The sequence below is a fragment of the Salmo salar genome, chromosome ssa01 (genome assembly GCF_905237065.1).
Source record: "Salmo salar chromosome ssa01, Ssal_v3.1, whole genome shotgun sequence".
In the NCBI taxonomy this organism is placed as follows: Eukaryota; Metazoa; Chordata; class Actinopteri; order Salmoniformes; family Salmonidae; genus Salmo; species Salmo salar.
In genome coordinates this window covers 19,316,724-19,341,328 of record NC_059442.1, presented here as the reverse complement: position 1 = coordinate 19,341,328, position 24,605 = coordinate 19,316,724, and the positions used below count along the sequence as shown (strand labels likewise).

General features: G+C 42.1%; 4 protein-coding genes and 1 pseudogene across 4 annotated transcripts in view; 4 read left to right on the top strand and 1 right to left on the bottom strand.

The window, feature by feature from the left end:
- The first annotated feature begins 5,634 nt into the window (after positions 1 to 5,634).
- On the top strand, positions 5,635 to 6,975 carry LOC123741655 (transmembrane protein 151B-like; annotated as a pseudogene).
- Positions 6,976 to 7,706: 731 nt separating this feature from the next.
- On the top strand, positions 7,707 to 8,114 carry LOC106571800 (sericin-1-like). The gene has a single exon (XM_014145297.2). It carries the CDS (start codon positions 7,707 to 7,709, stop codon positions 8,112 to 8,114), a length of 408 nt encoding a protein of 135 aa, XP_014000772.2.
- Positions 8,115 to 8,798: 684 nt separating this feature from the next.
- On the top strand, positions 8,799 to 16,571 carry heatr4 (HEAT repeat containing 4). The gene is made up of 17 exons (XM_045714858.1): positions 8,799 to 9,334; positions 9,597 to 10,377; positions 10,572 to 10,759; positions 10,855 to 11,013; positions 11,086 to 11,289; positions 11,498 to 11,641; positions 13,425 to 13,601; positions 13,845 to 14,014; positions 14,167 to 14,271; positions 14,397 to 14,515; positions 14,602 to 14,782; positions 14,952 to 15,021; positions 15,197 to 15,386; positions 15,599 to 15,677; positions 15,766 to 15,919; positions 16,099 to 16,160; positions 16,406 to 16,571. The coding sequence occupies exons 2-17, from the start codon at positions 9,614 to 9,616 to the stop codon at positions 16,532 to 16,534; spliced, it is 2,895 nt and encodes a 964-aa protein (XP_045570814.1). The 5' UTR covers positions 8,799 to 9,334; positions 9,597 to 9,613; the 3' UTR covers positions 16,535 to 16,571.
- Positions 16,519 to 24,605, bottom strand: part of LOC106571704 (gastrula zinc finger protein XlCGF57.1) — a 23,490-nt gene continuing 15,403 nt past the window's right edge. The window contains exon 4 of the mRNA XM_014145187.2: positions 16,519 to 16,759. Within this exon, the coding sequence (XP_014000662.1) occupies positions 16,683 to 16,759 (77 nt within the window). The 3' untranslated portion in view covers positions 16,519 to 16,682. The remainder of the gene's footprint in view (positions 16,760 to 24,605) is intronic.
- adf1 (Transcription factor Adf-1) lies at positions 17,328 to 19,711 on the top strand. Its single transcript, NM_001146419.1, is given in 2 exon segments — positions 17,328 to 17,513; positions 18,477 to 19,711. Coding segments are annotated over 2 exon segments (600 nt in total). The 5' UTR covers positions 17,328 to 17,380; the 3' UTR covers positions 18,944 to 19,711.

The window sequence follows — 24,605 nt, the reverse complement described above, 5'->3', positions numbered from 1 at the left end:
ATATTTCTTATCTCACAAACATAATTGCTATCCTTAGGAGGCCATCTATCTACATTATCATGTAATACTGTATTAAAATCTCCACCCCATATTACTTTTGCCAATGGAAATTTTGACATCATTTTAATTATTTTCCTCTCAATGTTTCTAAATAAAATACAGTTACTTGACTTGTTATTGGTAGCATAAGTATTTACAACAATGAATTGAATCTACCAATAGTATAATCCATCTCCCTGTATTATCTGCTTCATGACTCAATATATGACCCTTAAAGTTGCCTTTTAAAATAGCGACACCTGCTGACCGATTAGTACCAAATGAAAACCAAATATCATTCCCCCATTGACACTTCCAAAACGCAGTATCTGTTATGAGCGGAATTATGAGCGGAAAAGGGTCCAAATGATTAGGGTGAGGCACATTGGCTACTAACAGCTTACTACACAACATACACTTAGTATTACTTTCTTAGCTACAGACTCCCTGGCATATTACATCATTTATGCAACAGCATACAATACATTTTTGGACTCATCTTGTTGTGCTATGCTCACTTGAGCAGGAAGGTGACGCAGCAGTCCTTCGGGGGCAAATTTCCTCACTAAACTTTGTCATCAAAGTCTGGCATTCTCTGGATTTATGGTGCTTTCAAGACTACTGGGAACTCTGAAAAAACAAGGTCGAATCATGATGACGTCAGTGATCATCAGGTCGGAGCTCTACTTGCATTTAGAGTTGGATGACCTTCAAAACCTATTTTCCCAGTTGGAGCTCATTTTTTTCAAGTTCCCAGTTGTTTTGAAGTCACTAAAATCAGATTTCCCAGTTCTGAGTTTACAGTTGTTTTGAGCGCGGCAGAAGTCATGCTGGATTGACAGCGTGGCCAATGTTTAATGTTTATCCTTTTAAGCTCTTAAACCCATACTTGGGACCACACACCCACTCCACTGAATAGCAGGCTTGTGATTGCTTTGCAATGCTTGCAGGTAGCCACTGATTCCTTCCAAACCACTCATTGTTGAATTAGCGATTTCCAACTTGTTGTGTAATGTTTATGTTCAATGGCCGATGAGCACCGATACATTTGATCTATAATTTCTATTCATTATTTCTCTTCATATGACAAGGGTTGAAAAGGATTTGCCAGTAGATTGTCGACTTGATTCTTGATGATGACCACTAGCTAAGATTTTGAAAGTATGACGTTGACGTGATCAGTCCAATCAAAGCTACTGAAGATATTTACTGTGGGTGCATAATTTAGGAAAAATCTCACTTTTTGGAATGAGGCTATCTGGCTGCAGACAACAAGTGGTGTCATGGATTGCTCAGCCTTACCTACAGTATTTAATGTGATGTAATGTAGTAATTGAACAGGCTCGTCTTCTTCTTCTTTAATGGGCTACAGATGCTGATGCATATAGCCTACACACATCGTTGGTGCGCATCAATTATTTTGAAATGTAAAATTCTCTTAGCTTTTTCCTGCTTGTAAAAAGCGAAATGACATCACTTTCTCTGTGCACTTTCTCTGTGCAAGCCTACATTAGGATGTTTTGCCATTCATTTTAGATATCGGATCAGTGATCAGACTTTCAATCAGTGATCAGGCCATTTATTGCGCGCTCATGTGTGACAGCGTATCACTTTCATCACTTTTGTTTTGGTGTTTCACATTACGGTTTCTGTTTGACTGTATTAGCAAAGCCTCTGCGATCGAATTGTCCCCGCCCACCGGGTTCAAGCGATGGGAGCTCCTAAAGCGGGATCCCCATTTGCCTTGGCTCCAGTCCAGATGATCTGAAGCTCTGTTGAGGACCAGAAAGGAGAGGTGGCTTGGCTACGGGAAGCTTGGACTTGATGCTATCAAGTCCAGACAGCAGCATGTTCTCTCCCAATTTGGAAGTTGATACCACTGCGGAAGACACAGCGCCCAAGACCCCCAATGATGGAGACAATGCACCGGCCAGCATTGATGTAATGGAAGAGGTGAGAGTTAATGTAACATTTTTATTCAAATGCAGAAGGCTAAGCATTTAAATGCAGATTACATGATAGGAATGACAGCATCATCCTGAAAAAGCACATAATGGTGTTGCCTTTTTTATGAATTAAAATGTCATGATAGATAGCCTTCTACACGCAGTCTCATAATAAAAGGCACACACTCAATATCTGTGGGCCTATACATGTAGCCCATATCATATATTGATTGTTGCTATTCATGTCATGTCTATTTCAGTCCTCTGCTCAGATGGAAGAAATTCTATGCTGAGTGCAATTGGTAACCACAACATCCTTTATCTGTTCACTGGAGTCTAATAATCACTATTAATTCACCAGCAAAATACTATTTCATTTAATAGTTTCTCAGATTTTACAGAAATGCAATAGCCAAGAGCAGCATGAGGCCTGTATGATGTCCATCCCTACCATCATATCTACATGAATGTAATTCTACATTCAAAAGTACTGTGTTATGTATAACACATTAAACAATGTAATTTCCCTAAGAAATACAAGTCATAGAAGACAGAGCCTAGTAATGATAGATGTATGCAAGGCTCAATACAGTAATTCTGAGAACCTGGATTTTGTACCCTTTAATGATGTGTACTCGGAATGCGAGAGCTTTACCTCCAGTCTGTAATAATACTTATTCCATCTGGGGAATTGGTTGTGTGCAGCTTACCGTGAAATATAGCTTCTATGAGAGACCATAAAATTACAACAAGTTGTTTTTACCTCAAACCGACAGTATGTCCATGTCCCAGAGGTCTTGACCTATGATGCTGTGTTGCCCTCTCCCAGGATGCTCCAAGAGCTTTCCTTTGAGCACTTATCAGTTAATGAGACGTTTCTTGCATGAAGCAACACTAATTCTGAGAGCTGAAAAGACCACAATGACACTTCCACTATGTTGTCAATGGATCTTCATGGGTGAATAGCTAAAGACACCTGAAGGACCTTAATTAGCTGAATACAACAAGACAAAGTATAACTAAGTTAACCCTGCCTATTTGTAATGTTTTCTGGTCAGTTGCCTTAGGTCTGACTCATTGTACTGGAACAAAATAGAACAGCTTTGTGAGAATGCCTCCGCTGAAGAGTAGACATTTCGTTGGCAGTCAGAATTGCAAATGTGAGCACTTTCGAAGACGGGTTGCTGCGCTGAACTTTTCACTTGACACACAGCAGATATAGGGCACACAGAATGTGTAATCCGATGACTTGTGTGTTTGATTCTGTTGTGGTCAAGTTTAGTATAGAAAGTCAACGTTAATTTTAGCAGCCGTCTGAGGTCATAGATTATTTAACGAGTCACTGGGGGATTGAGGATACACATACCCTGTTGGACATGGTGCATGCTTGCTGTAACCCATGCAAAGATGCTTGAAATGTTAGCAGAAACATAGGGGGACTGAAAATACAGTTGTGAGGGAGGATTTTGGGGGGAATGTTAGTTGTACATTGACCTAATGTGATTAGCAGTTGTTCCCATTTCAGCATAGCCTAACCTAATTACATTCACGTGAGCTACATGCTATCGCTCCAACCTCATTTACTGTACTCTGAGTTTGGAAACGCTCAGCACAGCCCTGTCATGTTAATTTACCCACAGCAAAATTGGATCAGTGCCATTTTTTAGGCTCATTGGCGTGTGGACTCACTCTTCATCATGTTTTACCATTCTCTTTCATGTGGTACTGTAGATCTATTATTCATGTGGCACTGTTGCTTTCTGCCCCGTTAAAAACCTTTCAACCTGTATAGGTAAATATCAAATACACTACATTGTGATCCAGCACGCCTTAAACACAGCCATATCATCGAACTGATTCATCAGACATAGTGACACAGGAAAGAAGAAACGTAAATAAACTGTTGTACTTTTATTAGATTCCCTAGTGAATTCTGTAAGTTCTTCAAACCATGTTCTCCTTTTAATCACACTGCTAAAAGCTATTTAAATGCAGCCTTTTGTCATACACATCTATCTTTTCAAAGTTAGAGTATTGTATGTAAGCTTTTTTCTCACACTGTTTCTCTTTTTCCTCCTCTTTTTCTGCAGCAGCCACCTGCGAAGCAGTCCTTGAGTGCCTGTATGTGTCCAGAGTCCCACTGTCGGTGCCTTCTGCTCTCCCTGCCGATGTACAGCTGCCTGGGCGCTGTGGCTTGGTGCCAGCTCACCCGAGTCACCAAGCTCATGTCGTGTCTTTGGGGTACCATTAAACGGAAGATATGTTTATCAGTTAGCTCCCTGTAATTATTATCACGCGATTAAACTGATTAATCGTTTAATTGTAATTAACTAGGAGATCGGGGCACCAAGGAGAATATTCAGATTACAAAGCTATAATTTTCCTAATATAACTTTCCTGTACTATAATATTATATTCTATTATAGTATAGGCCGATTATCTTGTGGTTTAAATGGTGTATTTTACCTCGAGTCCAGTCTCATTCCAAACGTCGTAAATTGTTGTATCTGCACGAACCCAGTCTTTACTAAAATCATCCATACATCAATTGTCTTAAAATCATTTATTTACTACACTAAGTAATTAACAGAAAACATACAAAACAGTAATTATCGTCACAAAGGATTGGTAGAGGAATGTGCCCTTGTGGGCTAAACAGGCAGGTCGGCCTGTTGAACAATGGGTCATAAACGGTCAACTGAGAAGTTACACAGAGTTCATTAATATTAACAATTGAAGGCTCACTCATTCAGGAACAATTGCAATCAATATATATTTACGCTCATGTGTCGTCGTGATCCTTGTTCGAGAGTTCTGTTCTGTTGGGGAGTTTTGTCCGCGTTCTCTCTCTCTCTCTCGGTTAGAATGGATCTTTCAGAGTGACATTCATTAATGTCGTCATCGAATGGTTGTTTCGTTGGTCTTCGCGTTCAATGATATAATTTACTTAGCTGCAGACTAATAATTAATATCAAAGACTTGTTCTTATTCTGGCAGTATCGATAGTCTAAAAGTTAACCACGTGGTATGGTTCACTTTCAGTAGAGGAATTGGAAGGTAAAACCTATTAGCCAACGGAGTGTAGGCCTGGTCTGAAGAAATGTAAATCAGGGGGTGTTTTATAGTGCCCATAGAACAGGCTTGTCAAATGACGCCTGGTCCTGTATGGGTCCCTGGGGGCGTGCCTATGACTGAGTTAGAATTGTATTTCTGTAACCAAATCTATCACATTACATCAGTACAATAGCATCTCAATGTCTTACAAAAGCTTTATCCTTATTAATACATTCCATACACCCATATGATGCAAGTCTTAAGCTGAGTCTATTATATAAACAGTTTTATGGTAATATGGCTATATTGTCTCTTCTGAGTATCACAAAATTGTACCAAGCGGATCAGTTCGTAGCTGGATTCTTCACCAATCTTCCATACCTTCTCCAGAACACAAAATGTCGCTTGGCTCTCCAATTCTATGAGTTGGAAGAATTTCCTGTGTCTCTCTATGGGCCATGTGGCCAGAGACTCTCCTGGAATTTTAGAGTTTTTACGACCCTTTACACACAGGGTGGATTGGGGGGAAGGTAGGGGGTGGTGGTGCAAAAGGGAGGGGGGGTCAACTGTCCTCCCTGTACCAAAAGAGGCCAACGTCATGACACTCAGCTTCGACTCATCCGTCACCTCCCTGACCTCCTTTTCCTCAATCAAGGAGGTTGGCATGGGAGGAGGCGCTATGATTTACCATGACAGCCCCTGCTCTGGTGGCTATGTGTACATCCCTCTTGCCTTCCTGTTCATGCTCTATGTTGTCTACCTGGTAGAGTGTTGGCACTGCTGGGCTCGCAGTGAGCTACAGTGTAAGGCTGATGTGGATAGCGTGTATGAGCGCCTATTGAGGATGTGACAAGCCCGTCCGTGTGTTTGGTAGAAGGCCATAAGTTACCATTTTGTTCTGAGGACCAGACAGGTGACCCGCTACCGGACCGGAAAAGCCTACACCACCACCCAGGTCTACCATGAGCAGGTCAACACACACAAGGGTGAGGGAGAGTTTGAATACAGTCGCTGTAGTATGCGGGACGTCTCACGGGATCTACGTGGACTGGAGAGCCACCCGGCAACAAAACTTTGTTTCACCAAGTGCTTCAGTTTTGCTGGGGCTGGACCAGAAAATAATTACCTCAACCAACGTGGCAGGTTCTTCTCAGAGATTGAGGGTTTAGATGACTACATGGAGGCTCGAGAAGGGTTGCAACTGAAAAACGTAAAACTTTAAAGAGCATCTGATAGCCTACGTGGACCCTGACCGGTTGCCCTGGTATACTTCCCAGGTGCCGTTCTGGTTCACTGCTCTTCTCATGCTGTCCTGGCCCCTGAGGGTGCTTATAGAGTATCGTACAGCCTTTGTGCACTACCATGTTGAGAAGCTCTTTGGGCTGGAGGACAGCCACAACAGCCCCTCTCCAATAGAGGAGGTTTCCATCAGGAGAGGTCTCCCTCGGGTAGATACAGTGGGTAGCACTGAGCTGGAGTGGCACATCCTCTCCAACCGCCAGTTGATCCCCAGCTACTCAGAGGCTATGCTGATTAACCTGGCGTCTTTAGACTCTGGTACTGGTACAGCTGAAGATACCAGGTCCTCTAACTGCTTCCTGCTGGACAGCCACCCAGTCCAGAGCTATGGCATGCTGGTGCAGGACTGTGAGCACTGCTGCCAGCTTCAGAGCGAGGTTGAACAGAGGTGGGCCACCACCAGCTCCAGCTGTTCCTCCGTCTTCTAACGTCATGCCTCCGTCTTCCACCTACCGGTATGCACGCTTCTTCCCCGTCCTCATTGTGCACCGGCCCGAGTGCTGCGGTAGTGGTGACTCCACCACAGAGTTGCGGCGCTACTTTGTCCGCCAGGGGTCCACCTGTCTGGAGACCTCACTCTGAGGGACCAAGAGACATTTGACTGATTCGGTTACAATATATTCCAAATAAGGAGGTTGTGAGAGTGCAAGAGCATTCAAAGACACTGTTCTTTTGACAGCACTGAAAGTGTGTTATTCACTATAGATGAAAGGTTCAACATGTTTTATAAGTTATATTGTCATTGGTAAGCATTGACTGTATTTCAAAGGTTCTTGTAAAACTGATGTCTAAGTCGCTGACCGAGTTTTTGACTTTCTTCCAATCACAAAGATCATTTTCCATTCGGACCTCTGGATGTTGCATTGCTTTTAGTGATACTTGAATTATGACACTTGAATCACCATTAATTGAATGACGTTTTGTCTCCCTGTGCATAGTCAGTAGATTTCAAATGTTTTGGTCTGCTGTGAAAATTCCAGATATTACATGTACCTTTTCAAATGTTAAAAAACAACACTATTGAAGTCACACTGTGTGCTCCCTCTCCGGCCTCTAGGTCGCCAGGCTGCTCATTATGGCGCACACCTGTCACCATCGTTACGTGCAGCTGCACGTCATCAGGCTCACCTGGACTCCACCACCTCCCCGATTACCTTCCCTATATATGTCACTCCCTTTGGGTCCTTCCCAGGCGTAATTGTTTCTGTTCCAGTGTTAAGTCTGTGCGTTGTTCATGGTTCTTGTTGTGTTTATTTAATTAAACATTCACTCCCTGAACTTGCTTCCCGACTCTCAGCGCACATCGTTACAGAATAACACCTAACCTAAGGGAAGCATCAGGGAGTGTTTTTTTTTGTGTCAGGTGGAATGACGTTGGGTCTGGGAGCCGCTAGAGGCTTTCATGCCTCAGCCAGATCACCAGGCTCCCCTGCCTCCGCCTGCTCGTCGGGCTTTCATGTCTTCACCGGATCACCAGGCTCCCCTGCTTCCACCGGCCCGTCTGGCTTTCATGCCTTCACCGGATCGCCAGGCTCCCCTGCTTCCACCGGCCCGTCGGGCTTTCATGCCTTCACCGGATCACCAGGCTCCCCTGCTTCCACCGGCCCATCGGGCTTTCATGTCTTCACCGGATCACCAGGCTCCCCTGCCTCAGCTGGTCTGTCAGTTTCCCACGTCCCAGCCGGCGACAGGTTCCCGCGCATCAGCAGGGGTCACCGGTCCACTCCTGATCCCCCGGGATCGTCCCTTGGGTTGGCATCCTGCGGCTGGAGCTGAATGCGCCGGGGAGGGGGTACCGTCAGGTATGCTCTCTCCTGCCCTGCTTCTGCATCTCAGCCGGATTGACAGGTTTCCTGCGCCTCTGCAAAGGTGACTGGTTCACTCCTGTTCCCCGGGTTCGTCCCCTTTGACGGTGTCCTGCGACTGGAGCGGCGCGTCGGGGAGGGGGTACTGTCACATATACTCCCTCTCCAGCCTCTAGGTCATCAGGCTGCTGATTATCCCGCAAACCTGTCACCATCGTCTCGCGCACCTGCACCTCATGACACTCACCTGGACTCATCACCTCCTTGATTATCTTCCCTATATCTGTCACGCCCCTTGGTTCTTTCCGCAGGTGTTATTGACTCTGTTTTCATGTCGGTGCATTGCTTGTGTTTCATGTTTATTGTTTATTGTTTATTTTATTTATTAAAACACTCACTCCCTGAACTTGCTTCCTGACTCTCAGCACACTCGTTACACACATCTATTTATGTGAGAGTTTGAATAATATTATTAATAATAATAATAAATTCATAATATCAATAATTTGTTACAACGAATGCAAGCCATGTTCAAAAGTTAACATGAGCCTACATACCTATCTTCTCACGGGTGCATGTTGAGATACTTACAACAATTCTCAAAGTTCGTTTCAAAAGATGAATTGTAGTCTATTTGTGAGTCCAAAGCAGTTAAATTATTGATACAGATTATTTTAATAGAAATCATGATGAGATAATTTTGCTTTATAAATTACCATTATATTGCAAAATAACTTGATTGGATTAAATATGGAGTTTGAACAAAGTTATTGTCAACATTTTAAAAGCATACAGAGAGCAATAAAGAAATTGTGCCGTTTTAATTTTTATTTAACTAGTTAAGTATCTTGAGTGCCGTTTTAAATGGCAGTGACAAAAAAAAAAAAAAGAAAGGCATCTAACAAAATCATCTGTGTTTTGTGTAAGCATAAAATATCTGTTGGTTGTTGCTCCATTGTTGCTACATTCACAAAGACAGCAACAAAGCTATCCCTGGCAAACTCTCAACTGATTTGTTGCCATGACAACTAATGGCCAACAGCTGATACATGTTAGCAGCATTTAAGGTGGTTCTTCCTGGATTATGTCTAAATTGAAGATAACATTATATATGTAATATATATAAATATCTTTTAGAACTAGTATTCTGTTTACTACAACAGGTATACGGACAGACAACAAAATATGCAGGTAAGTGTTTAGGCTTTTTATGGTTTGAAATGTTATGGTTTGAAACATGCATCTTATACTTATACATTTAAATGGGCTGATTAGCAGGCTCAAGATACAATGTTCTAGCGATTTACATTATCATTCCTTTTAAAGAGATTTTATGCATCCTTTTATGGTATTTTATCCACTCAGCAACATATGAACTTAGCAATGTGAGGCTTTTTGAATTTCACACAATTTATTTCTGTTACATTTTTTTATGAATGGTTTGTTCCCCAAGAGGATTCATTAAGCAACATGGATTTGATAAAACGCACCAAATCAAAGGTGGGCCGCCTACAAAATCTGAAAGGCCAACAGCTCTACAGACAACTCCTCAACAATGCCACCTGCGGTCTCACCTTCTCCAAAGATGTTATATGGGAGATGGGGTCAGACGGTATACCTTACAGTCAAGCTGACTTCCACTGGCTTTTCAATACCTCTGGACCTCTGGCACCAAGTCCCAAGCCAAAGAGCACAGGGATAAAATCATTGAAAGGTATCCCCCTTCATCCTTCATCTCAGGATCCTGCCAAGAACAGAGGTTTCAGAGACCCTCCCTCTATGCTCCCTGAATTACAAATATCACATCTTGCTCCATTGACTGCCAAAGACTCCTTTACACTCCCTAGTCACCAGGGGGGGCTCTTGGATTCCTTTAAAAGGACAGGACTACGAGGAGTTTCTAATGTTTACAACTGTCTCAAGGAAGCATCTACAGGAGGCAGGGAGGACCGTTTAAAGAGCTGCCACTGGGATGAGTTTGTGCTAAAGAAGCTGACCAAGACCACAGCCCAGTGGATAGTGAGTCAACAGATTCCAAACCAGTGCCAGAATAAGACTCGGCTGCAGTCACTGCTGAGGAGTCAGTATGGTTCAGCCAGCGCCACAGATCTAGTCAATGAGGAGCCCATGTGTGAGGAGGATTTCTGCAGCTACCAAGATCTCCACAAGCAGACTGAGAAGCAGCAGGCTCTTCAGAGCAGCAAGGCTGAGACACCTCTTCCAGTATACTACAGGCAAGGAGACAAAACCTTTTGTAATATTTAATGTTGAATTATTGAGTCCCCAGTCAGTTTTACGCCTCAAACAAATAGTGTCCAATGCACTAAAGTTGATGTTTTATGTGAGTTTCTATAATGTGTAGACCATCAGAATTTGTATTCAGTTTTATATCACTGATCTCTATTTTCACTTGACATACCTGCTGCAGGGTGCAGGGCTACTCTCTTCCCCCTGCATGTTCTGATGAGCCTGGGGGTATGAACCAGACTGCCAACACTGTAGCAGTCAAGCACATTGAAACCCCTCAACCTCCTCATCTTCAGGATAGCCTCAACCCCCGTGCTGGAAGCCATGTCTTGCACACAGAGAATAACTTTGAACAGGAGCTATTTTCTGGTACACCCTCTCTCTCAATACACATGCAACTGAAAAAATATTTTCTATATTGGTTATTGATCTACATCATATTTCCTTGACTTTGCATGTTGCAGGAATAGCCAAACAGGTACATCAGCGAGATCCACGGAACCACGATCGCATCATCATGGACAACAATTCAGAATACCAAAAGAACCTTCAAGACTTTTTCCCCTGTGGTCCAGATAAGTGGACGAAGGCTTCAGCAGCAACCATGCACAATGAGACACAAGGTTGGGACTTTAACCAAATAAATACAACCTCTGTTATAGCATGGTTTTACTAATTCAAATTCCATTGGGTAGGAATGCGACGGGTGGAGAAAGGTACTTGGCGGTGGGTGGACCTGCCTACCACTGCTGACTACGCCACAGAGGTGGGTCTGAGACCTCCTGACTACAGCGGGAAGGACACAGAGGTGCCCAGACAGCAACCCCACTACAACCCTATGGCTGAGCTCTCCTCCTTACGTTATGCAGTGGAGGGATGGAGGAGTGCCTGGAAGATCAGTAGGTCTCCTTGTCATTAAATATTGATGTTCTCTAAGCATTTGTCAATATCACTGTGCTGTTAAGCCTAATTTATTTCACATCATTACACTACAGCATGCCCGGATATACTCCAAAGTTACTGTATATTGTTACGGAAGACAAGCACTTCATTAAAACTACTTCAAGTTTGTCTTTAACCTGAGGAGGCTGTTCCTTCCTGTTCTAGAGATCACCTGGCAGAGTGTGACTATTGAAGGGCTGAAGAGGGCCCTTGAAGACCTTCACTACCACGTTCGCCTGTCAGCTATAGCCACTTGTGCATCAGGGGCAGTGAACAGACCGAGGGAAAAGCAACATCCCACAGATGCAGGTGAGATGTAATAGATTGTGTCATATCTCTCAACTCATCTTTTTCAAATTGTTTTGGTAATTGTGTGTGAGTACAGTTGAAGTCGGAAGTTTACGTACACCTTAGCCAACTACATTTAAACTCCGTTTTTCACAATTCCTGACATTTAATCCTAGTAAAAATTCTCTGTCTTAGGTCAGTTAGGATCACCACTTTATTTTAAGAATGTGAAATGTCAGAATAATAGTAGAGAGAATTATTTCTTTCAGCTTATATTTCTTTCATTACATTCCCAGTTGGTCAGAAGTTTACATACACTCAATTAGTATTTGGTAGCATTGCCTTTAAATTGTTTAACTTTTGTTCAAACGTTTCAGGTAGCCTTCCACAAGCTTCCCACAATAAATTGGGTGAATTTTGGCCCATTCCTCCTGACAGAGCTGGTGTAACTGAGTCAGGTTTGCAGGCCTCGTTGCTCGCACACACTTTTTCAGTTCTGCCCACACATTTTCTATGGGATTGAGGTCAGGGCTTTGTGATGGCCACTCCAATACCTTGACTTTGTTGTCCTTAAGCCATTTTGCCACAACTTTGAAGTATGCTTGGGGGTCATTGTCCATTTGGAAGACCCATTTGCGACCAAGCTTTAACTTCCTTACTGATGTCTTGGGATGTTGCTTCAATATATCTACATAATTTTTCTCCTCATGATGTCATCTATTTTGAGAAGTGCACCAGTCCCTCCTGCAGCAAAGCATCCCCAGAACATGATGCTGCCACCCCCGTGCTTCACGGTTGGGATGGTGTTCTTCGGCTTGCAAGCCTCCCCCTTTCTCCTCCAAACATAACAGTGGTCATTATGGCCAAACAGTTATATTTTTGTTTCATCAGACCAGAGGACATTTCTCCAAAAAGTGTGATCTTTGTCCCCATGTGCAGTTGCAAACCGTAGTCTGGCTTTTTTATGGCGGTTTTGGAGCAGTGGCATCTTCCTTGCTGAGCGGCCTTTCAGGTTATGTCGATATAGGACTCATTTTACTGTGGATATAGATAGTTTTGTACCTGTTTCCTCCAGCATCTTCACAAGGTCCTTTGCTGTTGTTCTGGGATTGATTTGCACTTTTCGCACCAAAGTACGTTCAACTTTAGGAGACAGAACGCGTCTCCTTCCTGAGCGGTATGACGGCTGCGTGGTCCCATGGTGTTTATACTTGTGTACTATTGTTTGTACAGATGAACGTGGTACCTTCAGGCGTTTGAAAATTGCTCCCAAGGATGAACCAGACTTGTGGAGGTTTACAATTCTTTTTCTGGGGTCTTTGCTGATTTCTTTTGATTTTTTTTCCCCCCATTAGGTCAAGCAAAGAGGCACTGAGTTTGAAGGTAGGCCTTGAAATACATCCACAGGTACATCTCCAATTGACTGAAATTATGTCAATTAGCCTGTCAGAAGCTTCTAAAGCCATTACATCATTTTCTGGAATTTTCCAAGCTGTTTAAAGGCACAGTCAACTTAGTGTATGTAAACTTCTGACCCACTGGAGTTGTGATACAGTGAATTATAAGTGAAATAATCTGTCTAAACTATTTTTGGAAAAATGACATGGGTCATGCACAAAGTAGATGTCCTAACCGACTTGCCAAAACTATAGTTTGTTAACGAGAAATTTGTGGAGTGGTTGAAAAACGAGTTTTAATTACTCCAACCTAAGTGTATGTAAACTTCCAACTTCAACTGTATGTACACATATAGTGGACAAAGACAAAACATACATAGCACTTGTTTTTGGGAAACTCCCCCCAGGTCAGTATGGCCGTGTGTGGGACATCCAGCCAGTTCCCCAGGAGCTCCAGCCTCTTCTTCTCCTGGCTCTGGACGACCCTGTGAAGAGAGTTCAGATGGCAGCAGCAGTGTGCCAGTACGCCATGGGGACGCCAGACTCCCGAGCCCGCGTTATTCTCCGCAATGCACTACATCAAGGTTAGGTCAGGTTGTATTGATTTGAGTACATTGTAACGACATATACCTTAGGGAAAGACATGAGGTGCAACTATGTTCTAACACCAAGACCCATATTGTCTGTGTGAATACTCACATCTGAGCGGAATATAAACTGTAAATGTAACGCCAATACTTTAAGTAAATAACTTGGGTATGGGTTTATTATTCAGGATGAATTGCATTTCACTGACATCAAATGAATGGCGTAGTGTTTTGTGTCAGACTCTGCAGGTGTAGGTGCAGACAGCTGGGTGGCAGCACAGTGCCTGGCCGTGGAGGGGGATCACAGTTGGCCAGTCATTCAGAGACTTCTCTCCCAGCACTTCGTCAGTGAGGTTCACACAGATAATGAACAGTCAGCCGCTCTACTTGCCAGCATCAGTAGCAAGACAGTGCGTAACTCAAATTTGTTCCCCTTAAATTGCTTCAACTAAATGATATACCCAGTCATTAGGGCAAGCACTTTTAGCCTGTGTTTTTCTGTTTAATCGCAAATCCACGATATCTGAAATGTCCTTTTTCTGGGCTTAACATTTTTCTTTAGACGCTAGTTCGCTCTCTGCTGGCTGAGGAGTTGAATTGTGCCAACTGGAGGACCAGACTCTTGGCTTGCAACACTATCTCCCAATTGAAAGGACCAATTAATAAGGTGTCTCTTGCAATCTCATAGATTTCTTGCGTTCCTAATTCTGTGATTTATTTGGTGTCTCAAATCAAACCAAAATTATGATATTGATATGTGATTATGTACTCATTAGAAATTATATTTTGTAGGACCTAGCAAACAAGTTGATCTACCTGATGTGGAATGACTGGAGTGGTAACGTAAAGCAGGCTGCAGCCCAGGCCCTGGGGAAACTAGGAATGGGAAGAGATGTGCACAACGAGCTGAGGTACCAGACTGGCATTTGGTGATCACTAATGAGCTGATTAGAGAGCATCTCACTCTTCCTAAAACCTCACCCATTGGCTGTTTCAGAATGAAGCTAGAGGAAGGTCCCGCCTCCTGGAGGGTGGAGGCTCTCATCCTCATAGCTCATCTGCAGATCATGACCGCCAAGCTGCTGCCACCCTTCCTGAAATGTTTCGATGACAACTTTGTGGCTGTGAGGAAACAGGCCTGTCTGACTGCTGCAGCTCTAATTATGAACTACAGCATGGTGAGAAAGGGTTGAGGAGAGGCAGCAGTTTGCAGACAATGTTTGTCTCGATTTCGTACTCATGCCAATATATCCAATAAACCACGTCTTCTTTGGCAATATCACTTCAATATAGATAGATGATGGACTTCAGGTGAAAGAATTCCTCGTCTTTACTTTTTGGTTTTAGGTCTTGGATCGGCTGATTCAGCTGACGCAGAATGACCCAGCATGGGAGGTTAAAGTTGTTGCAATCATTGGTAAGCAGCATGGTGATGACCACTGGCCAACAGAGTGGATTTTGTAATGACAGTGTGAAGCTGCAACTGCACTAGATATGCAACTTTCTGTGATAGTGTATCTAAATACACAATATAAGTCTAGTGTCATAAAGCAGATGTGTGAACGTGTCGAGGCACTGCAATTGTTTGTTAGCTTTAGGGAAGATAGGCTGCCTCACGCCCACCCTCCAGGACCACCTCCTCTGGGCGTTACATCATGAGGAGAAACCCCAGGTACGCATCGCCGCCTGCAAGGCCCTAAAGATCCTTAAAGTGAAGGGACCAGAGCTGCAGCACCTCCTACAGGAGCGGTTTGTACTGGAACCCCACCCCCAGGTCCATAGGTGAGTCAGAGTTCAGATCAAAATCCATCCCACTGGGCACAGACATCAATTCAATGTCTATTCCACGTTGGTGCCACGTCACAAAGTTGATTTAATCAGTGTTTGCCCAGTGGGATATAATGTCATGCCACATCTGTTAGTTTTACCGGTATGAGTGTTTATCCATGTATCCATGTCCATAACATTAAAATATATATATATTTGTCTACAAGGCATATACAGGGGCTCCTGAAAAACTATGGCTACAGTATTGAAGGAGACAGGGGCATGGTCCACAAAATCAAAGATCAGGTAAATGTGTTTCAAGGTTAGCCATGGAAAGGCACTTGTGTTTTTGTTGCAAACTGAGGGCCATCAGTTCCGTCATCCTGGTTTGCAGGTTCAGAGGCTATGCACCAAGAGCATTATCACAGACAAAGTGCTGTTGTTGGAGAAGCTGGAGGACATGTACCAGCAACAGAGGAAGTATCTGGTAAATGAGAGCCAGCCGGACACTACACCAATATCACAGCTGCTGCAGGAACGCTACAACAGTGAGTGACGGACTACTACGGTGTTAAGCTGAGTTTAATATCTAATTTATTTATTGATGTGCAGTGAATTAGAGCCGTCTTATTTCCCGCAGTTACAGTATATGCAGTTTGTTGACTGTGACGAATATAATTTTTGAGGAAGGTAACATGAAACCATTGTGGGCATTGTCTTTTTCTAGGAATGAAACATTGCCCTTCCACAGTAAGGCCGACTCACTCCTCAGATTCCTCTGTGACTCAGGTATTGCCTGTCCTGAGTTCCTCGTCTTGTTGCAGAACTAGAGAACAAACCAGTTTGAAATGTACACTTTATTTTAAGCTAAATTGATTTATTATATAAAACGAACAGCTACTATTAATACAAGCAATTACTTACAAAACAAATATGTATTTTACAAATATGACATGAGTAAAATCATAACCAGGATAAAAACAAACCATTAAGGTGGATGTTGTAAATTAACAGAACTCCCCCTTTCTCTGTAGTCTTCCTCTAAATGCACGTTTGAATCAAGCCCTGTAAACAAATCCTCTCATCTGCCTATCAAGATCATCAACACTCCATGTGGCAGTGGAGAAACTTCAGCACTCCAAGAAAATGAAGATAATATTTAATAACCATGACCGCATAAAATAAATACAGTATTTGTTGACTAAGAAATGTATGTTTGCTTTAGTAGTACTGGGGGATTATGTAGTTGTAAGGGATTGTGAAGGGGTTGATTTACTGTCAGGTAGTGATGTTATTGATGGAGCTGTGCTGCTAGCTCCTCCACTGCAGAACCTGTTTGCAGTTGTTCCGCCTGTCACCCAGGCCAGGAGCGGAGCTACACCATTGTTCTGAAAGAGAGAACAACATATATGTGGGAAATACTGTAGGTTAGATGACTCTGATATGCATATTGGAACATGCATATTGCACATTACAGGGCCACACAAATAATTGTGATGAGCTTGTGTATGTAGACTGGAGGATATACAGTATAGTGATCCTTAGTAGAATGGACACCACAAAGACTGCAACACAATTTGGGCAGCAGCGTAGCCAGTGGTTAGAGCGTTCAAATCCCCGAACTGACAAGGTACAAATCTGTCGTTCTACCCCTGAACAAGGTAGTTAACCCACTGTTCCTAGGCCGTCATTGAAAATAACAATTTGTTCTTAACTGACTTGTCTAGTAACATTTAAATAATGTACGCGTGCAATATGTTTGTTCTATTCGCGTCTGACCGGTATTCCACAGATTAAGGGCCACAATAATAGAAGCAACGACTCTCGGTGTGTAAACTCTAGATTTTAATATAGTATATAGCCCATCGATTATTGTGCATGGACAGGACTCATTCTAAAGGATTCCAAAAATCCGTGACCCCGACCCGGAAGTGCTTAGTTATTCTTGCTGGCTTCACAGTGGTCTGGCTACCTGCCCCTGGTTAGCTAGACAACTAGCTAGTCTTGGGATGGCTGCAGAAAGAATCATATCAGCGGTTTCAAACTACCCAGAATTATATAACTCAACTTTGACTTCATATAGAGACCCGATAAAAAAATCGGATGCATGGAAAGCTGTGGGTAAACAATTGGGACTGAAAGGTATGGTCTGATTAACTAGCTAAGAACATTAGCATACATTTTGGCTAGCTAAGTTAACGTGAGTAATGAGTAACAATTTTAACGTTGCTAGCTAAACTTGTTCTTCGCTAACGTTAGTTATTAAGTTTGACATATCTGACTATTGTATAGATTAGCTTGCTATATTTTCTAGCGAACGTCGTTCACACTGGGTTTAACTTCCAGGTCTATGCTAGCTAGCTACTGCTTTGCCTGGTTAGTTTATTGTTTGCGACCCTTAACTGTCCATCGCTCTTTATTGTTTTGTTAATTGCATTAGAATAGTTGGCTACGTTGTTGATTGATTAGTAATGCTGATTTCCTTGGTCAATATACCGTGTAAAGTTAGCTAACCACAGGGGGCAGTGTGTCACGGTTTGTTTACTAGTTAAGGTTGGCTAACTCATTAACTTTCTACCTGAGGTGAACCAGTTGAGTGGGCACTCGTGATTTGCACCACCAGTGTTTCGCAAACAAAAATGTTGGCTGCTACACCAGCAGTTTAACGATGATTAGGTCAGTGTTAGTATAAGAATATAATCCAATGATTTAACAATATGTCAACATTGGAGTAAGACTCTTAGCTAGAGCAGTGCAAGCCATTTTATCCAGTGACAATTCTACACTATAGAAACGGGGGCTTTTACGCATCCCAGCTCTGTTTATGAATTTCCGTGGTTAGTCCTACACCATCCCTAAGCTTTAGCCCATATCCAAGCTAGACCTGGGCCTATTTGTAAGGTTGCAGTTGGGCTGAACAAAATACTGTTGTTTCAACTAACCAAATACTTAGACTAGGTGGTGAACAAATTGGAAGACTACGTTTGTGGAAACACATGGCTCATCCAAATGACCATGCATAAAGCACTGGTATAGCCATAAGGGAAAGTTTAAAAACAGAACAGAGACTACTGTCAACTTGGATATCCTCTTTTTATGTTCCAGAGGAAGATGCCCGAAAGAAATGGCGAAACCTGAGGGATGTGTTCACAAGGAAAGTGAAAGCAGATCGGATCCGTGGTGCCACGGGGAAGGCCCTAAAAAAATGGAGATATAGTGAGTTAATGGCATTTCTGATCCCATACATACAGCGAGGTAGAGGAACCGGCGGCAGCAATAGCACAGAGGAGTTTGATGATGGAAAAGATGAGACAACTAGCACCTCTGACGTCCTGATTGATCTAGATGGAAGTGTGGTTGATACCAAGATGTCACCACCTTTGGACAACAACTTGCATGAGATGACATGGAAAGATTCCTGGCAAACAGCTGGACAAGGAGACAATGAGGATGAGATGTTTTTCATGAGCCTACTCCCTCACCTCAAGCGGTTACCTTACAGGAAAAAGTGTGCAATTAAGCTGAAATTTCACCAACTTCTCCACGATGCTGAATTTGAGGACACCGACTAGCCTAATATATTTTGTATCAACGAGTTGGGACTTTCTTAGGACAGAACATTTTGTTGGAAATACATTTTATCAATTTTAATTTAGTTACCTTGAGAAAGTGTCCAAGAGTGCTTCTTTGGAACCCCTCCCACACACACACACAAACCTTCCAAGTTTGAGCCCACTGGTGATATTTCAGTGTGGTAGTGATAGACAGGAAGGGGCTGTAGTTATTAACCGGACTAAGCTAGAAACATTTTTTTTTTGTTTAAAATGTTTTCTTTCTCCTAATATTTGTGGAGAGGGCTGCTCTTAGCGAAGACCCTTTATACATGTATTATATATATGAACACATGGAGATGGTTTGTTACTTAGAATTTTATTTGGAAAAAATATTCTAACAATGTTGGTCTGTTTAGTGTCACCTTACCCTCTAGTCACATTCATACAGGCATAGCCAAGGGATGATGTTTGGGGGTGAGGGCTTGCAGAAAAATAAGACCTCTAATACAGGACTAGTAAAGGCCCAGTGCACTACTTTTATTATTTTAGGGGGTGCTTCAGCGCCCCTACTTCCCGCAGCTATGCATACAGGTATGCATTTTGTTTGCTCCTGTAATACTCTAGTCTGGTTGTAAAAATAAGAAGTTGAGTAAATGTTCTCCATGCTAGTGCAATAGTTGCTCTTGACAATTTTATATTTTGTCTTTTGAAGTTGGCTATTTCATTCATACATTTTAGAATGTTTTTGAGCTTAATAAAATTTGTGGTTAAATGCTGCCCCACTTCACTCAGCTCTATTCATTTCACTATGGTGTTGATTCTGTATGTCAAGCAAGTTATGTATGCAATTTTAACTTATGTCTGTCAAATAAAAATCATTAAACATAACAATTTCCACTGAATGTTACAAAAACATTAAGAGAATGACTGTGCTGTCATTCTGTTACATGCGTTTTTGTAACATTTTCAGTGGACATTAAGTAGTCCTTGTGCATAGAGTTGTGGTTTAACTTTGCAATCATTGTTTTTTTGTATCACACGCATTATAAAGTGAAAAATTGGAGTGTCCGCATCAATGTGCAATTGCCCATATGCTACAGGTAACTGACAAAATAAAGGCAAGTGTTTTGAGGGCATTCAGCCACCACGTAACTTCAGCTCTTGGAGTATTTTAATCCTCGTAGTCATTAAGCATTTTACTAACTTTTAACTACCTGCAAATGAATAAGCAGTAATGGTTTTGATCCACTGCCACAGCAGAGCATGTCATGTTCCACATAGCCTTTTGCAAATCAAAACTAGGTACTAATCATGTCACTGCGAATTAGTTGTTTAAAGGATAATTATGCTGGCTCCAGTTGTACTTAAATGTCATATCAAAATACTCTTAGTTCCAACTTTTATGAGTGTGGCCCCCATGACTTTTCCATTGACGCTAACTAGTTAGTGCCTGTTTGAAAAATTGTTTGACACAAGCAATGTCAAACAATGGGATGTTTCTCTTCCCTGCTGTGCTAATTTAAACTAATATTTGGTTTCAAAGACTGGCACTTGTTCCACTTGCCTGATCCATAAGATATGAGAATGTTTTCCTTCTGTCAATTTTTCTACACATCTCACCATCCCTCTGTTCTCAATATCGTTCCATTTGTGTTTTGCACACCACACAATATACAGTCTGGCAGCCTAGGGGTTAAGAGTGTTGTGCCAGTAAACAAAGGTTTGCTGGTTCAAATCCCCGGTGGGTTTAGAGTCATAAAATATTGGGTTGACTAAAAAGAAAAATGTCTTAAAATCCAGAAATATCATTCTTGTGCAATGTATATGTACAGTACCAGTCAAAAGTTTGGACACCTACTCATTCTAGGGTTTTTCTTTATTTGACTATTTCCTCTATTGTATAGTAATAATAATAATGAAGACAAAATATGAAATAACACAGGGATTCATGTAGTAACCAAAAAAAAGTAAAAAAAATATTTTATATTTAAGATTCTTCAAAGTAGCCACCCTTTGCCAGCTTTGCACGCTCCTAGCCTTCAATCAACAAGGTTCATGAGGTGGTCACCTAGAATGCATTTCAATTAACAGGTGTGCCTTAAGTTAATTTGTGGAATTTCTTAATGTGGTTGAGCCAATCAGTTGTGTAGGAGGGGAATACAGAAGATGGTCTTTTACCAAATAGGGCTAAGTCCATATTATGGCAAGAACAGCTCAAATAAGCAAAGAAAAACAACAGTCCATCATTACTTTAAGACATTAACTTTGAATGCTTCTTCAGGTGCAGTCGCAAAAACCATCAAGCGCTATGATGGACCGCCACAGAGGTTAAGTTCTTAGAGTTAACTGCAGCCCAAATAAATGTCCAAGTAACAGACCCTCTCAACATCAACTGTTCAGAAGAGACTGTGTGAATCAGGTCTTCATGGTCGAATTGCTGCAAAGAAACCACTAAAGGACACCAATAATAAGAAGAGAATTGCTTGGGCCAAGAAATACAAGCAATGGACATTAGACTGGTGGAAATCTGTCCTTTGGTCTGATGAGTCCAAATTTGAGATTTTTGGTTCCAACCGTGTGAGATGCAGAGTAGGTGAACGGATGATCTGCAGCTGTGTGGTTCCCACCGTGACGCATGGAGGTGGGGGTGTGATGGTGCTTTTCTGGTGACACTGATTTATTTAGAATTCAAGGCACACTTAACCAGCATGGCTACTACAGCATTCTGCAGTGATAACCCATCCATCTAGTTTGCGCTTAGTAGGACTATCATTTTTTGTCATCAAGACAATGACCCAACACACCTCCAGGCTGTGTAATGATTATTGGACCAAGAAGAAGAGTGATGGAGTGCTGCATCATATGACCTGGCCTCCACAATCACCCGACCTCAACCCAATTGAGATGGTTTGGGATGAGTTAGACCGCAGAGTGAAGGAAAAGCAACCAACAAGTGCTCAGCATATGTGGGAACTCCTTCAAGACTGTTGGAAAAGCATTCCAGGTGAAGCTGGTTGAGAGAATTGCAAGTGTACAAAACTGTCATTAAGGCAAAGGGTGGCTACTTTGAAGAATCTGTTTAACACTTTTTTGGTTACTACATTTAATAGTTTTGATGTCTTCACTATAATTATACAATGTAGGAAATAGTAAAAAAATAAAGAAAAACCACTGAATGAGTAGGTGTCCAAACATTTGACTGGTACTCTATGCATACACACATACAGCTGAAGTCGTTTACATACACTTAGACTGGAGTCATTAAAACTTGTTTTTAAACCACTCCACAAATTTCTTGTTAACAAACTATAGTTTTGGCAAGTCGGTTAGGACATCTACTTTGTGCATGACAAGTAATTTTTCCAACAATTGTTTACAGATTATTTCACTGTATCACAATTCTAGTGGATCAGAAGTTTACATACACTAAGTTGACTGTGCCTTTAAACAGCTTGGAAAATTCCAGAAAATGTCATGGCTTTAGAAGCATCTGATTGACACCATTGGAGATGTATCTGTGGATGTATTTCAAGGCCTACCTTCAAACTCAGTGCCTCCTTGCTTGACATGGGAAAAATCAAAAGAAATCAGCCAAGACCTCCACAAGTCTGGTTCATCCTTGGGAGCAATTTCCAAACGCCTGAAGGTACCATGTTCATCTGTACAAACAATAGTACGCAAGTATAAACACCATGGGACCACGCAGCCGTCATACCGCTCAGGAAGGAGATGCGTTCTGTCTCCTAGAGATGAACGTACTTTGGTGCGAAAAGTGCAAATCAATCCCAGAACAGCAGCAAAGGACCTTGTGAAGATGCTGGAGGAAACAGGTACAAAAGTATCTATATCCACAGTAAAACGAGTCCTATATCGACATAACCTGAAAGGCCGCTCAGCAAGGAAGATGCCACTGCTCCAAAATCTCCATTAAAAAAGCCAGACTATGGTTTGCAACTGCACATGGGGACAAAGATCATACTTTTTGGAGAAATGTCCTATGGTCTGATGAAACAAAAATAGAACTGTTTGGCCATAATGACCATCGTTATGTTTGGAGGAAAAAGGGGGATGCTTGCAAGCCGAAGAACACCATCCCGACCGTGAAGCACGGGGTGGCAGCATCATGTTGTGGGGGTGTTTGCTGCAGGAGGGACTGGTGCACTTCACAAAATACATGGCGTCATGAGGATGGAAAATTATGTGGATATATTGAAGGAACATCTCAAGACATCAGTCAGGAAGTTAAAGCTTGGTCGCAAATGGGTCTTCCAAATGGACAATAACCCCAAGCATACATCCAAAGTTGTGGCAAAATGCCTTAAGGACAACAAAGTCAAGGTATTGGAGTCGCCATCACAAAGCCCTGACCTCAATCCTAAAGAAAATGTATGGGCAGACCTGAAAAAGCTTGTGCGAGCAAGGAGGCCTACAAACCTGGCTCAGTTACACCAGCTCTGTCAGGAGGAATGGGCCAAAATTCACCCAATTTATTGTGGGAAGCTTGTGGAAGGCTACCTGAAACGTTTGACTCAAGTTAAACAATTTAAAGGCAATGCTACCAAATACTAATTCAGTGAATGTAAACTTCTGACCCACTGGGAATGTGATGAAAGAAATTAAAGCTGAAATAAATCACTCTCTACTATTATTCTGACATTTCACATTCTTAAAATAAAGTGGTGATCCTAAAACAGGAATTTTTACTAGGATTAAATATCAGAAATTGTGAAAAACTGAGTTGAAATGTATTTGGCCAACGTGTATGTAAACTTCCGACTTCAACTGTATGCATTTTTACTGCTCTAATTACGTTGGTATCCAGTTTCTAATAGCAATAAGGCACCTCTGGGGTTTGTTGTATATGGCCAATATACCATGGCTAAGGGCTGTATCCAGGCACTCTGCATTGAGTTGTGCATAAGATCATCCCTTAGCTGTGGTATATTGGCCATATATCACACCTCCTCGGGCCTTATTGCTGAAATGATCTGCTGTTCTATCGCCCGTGGAATGTCGTCCCCGGGGGTAGGTTGGGGGGTGAAACTGATGTGGCAGTTTCACCATTAAAGCGGCAGTTCTGCTAACGTGATTTCCCCATTTTTATTAATGACATTTCCACATTGAGGTCGCAGTGGTGTAAAGTACTTAAGTAAAAATACTTTAAAGTACCTCTTAAGTAGTTTTTGGGGGTATCTGTACTTTATTTGTATTTGACAACTTTTACTTTTACTCCACTACATTCCTAAAGAAAATAATGTACTTTTTACTCCTTACATGTTCCCTGACACCCAAAAGTACTAATTACATTTTGAATGCTTAGCAGGACAGGAAAATTGTCTAATTCATGCACTTATCAAGAGAACATCCCGGTCATCCCTACTGCCTCTGATCTGGCAGACTCACTAAACACAAATGCTTCGTTTGTAAAGGATGTCTGAGTGTTGAAGTGTGCTCCTGGCTATCTGTAAAAAAAATAATAAAAAAAAAACTAATATCATGCCGTCTGGTTTGCTTAATTAAAGGAATTAGAAAAGTATACCGTAATTTCCGGACTATAAGCCGCAACTTTTTTCCCACGCTTTGAACCTCACGGCTTAAACAATGACGCGGCTAATATAGGAGATGACTTCAGTGGTTTCAGTGCACAGGAGGAGGAAGATAGTGACCAATGACTTTCTTG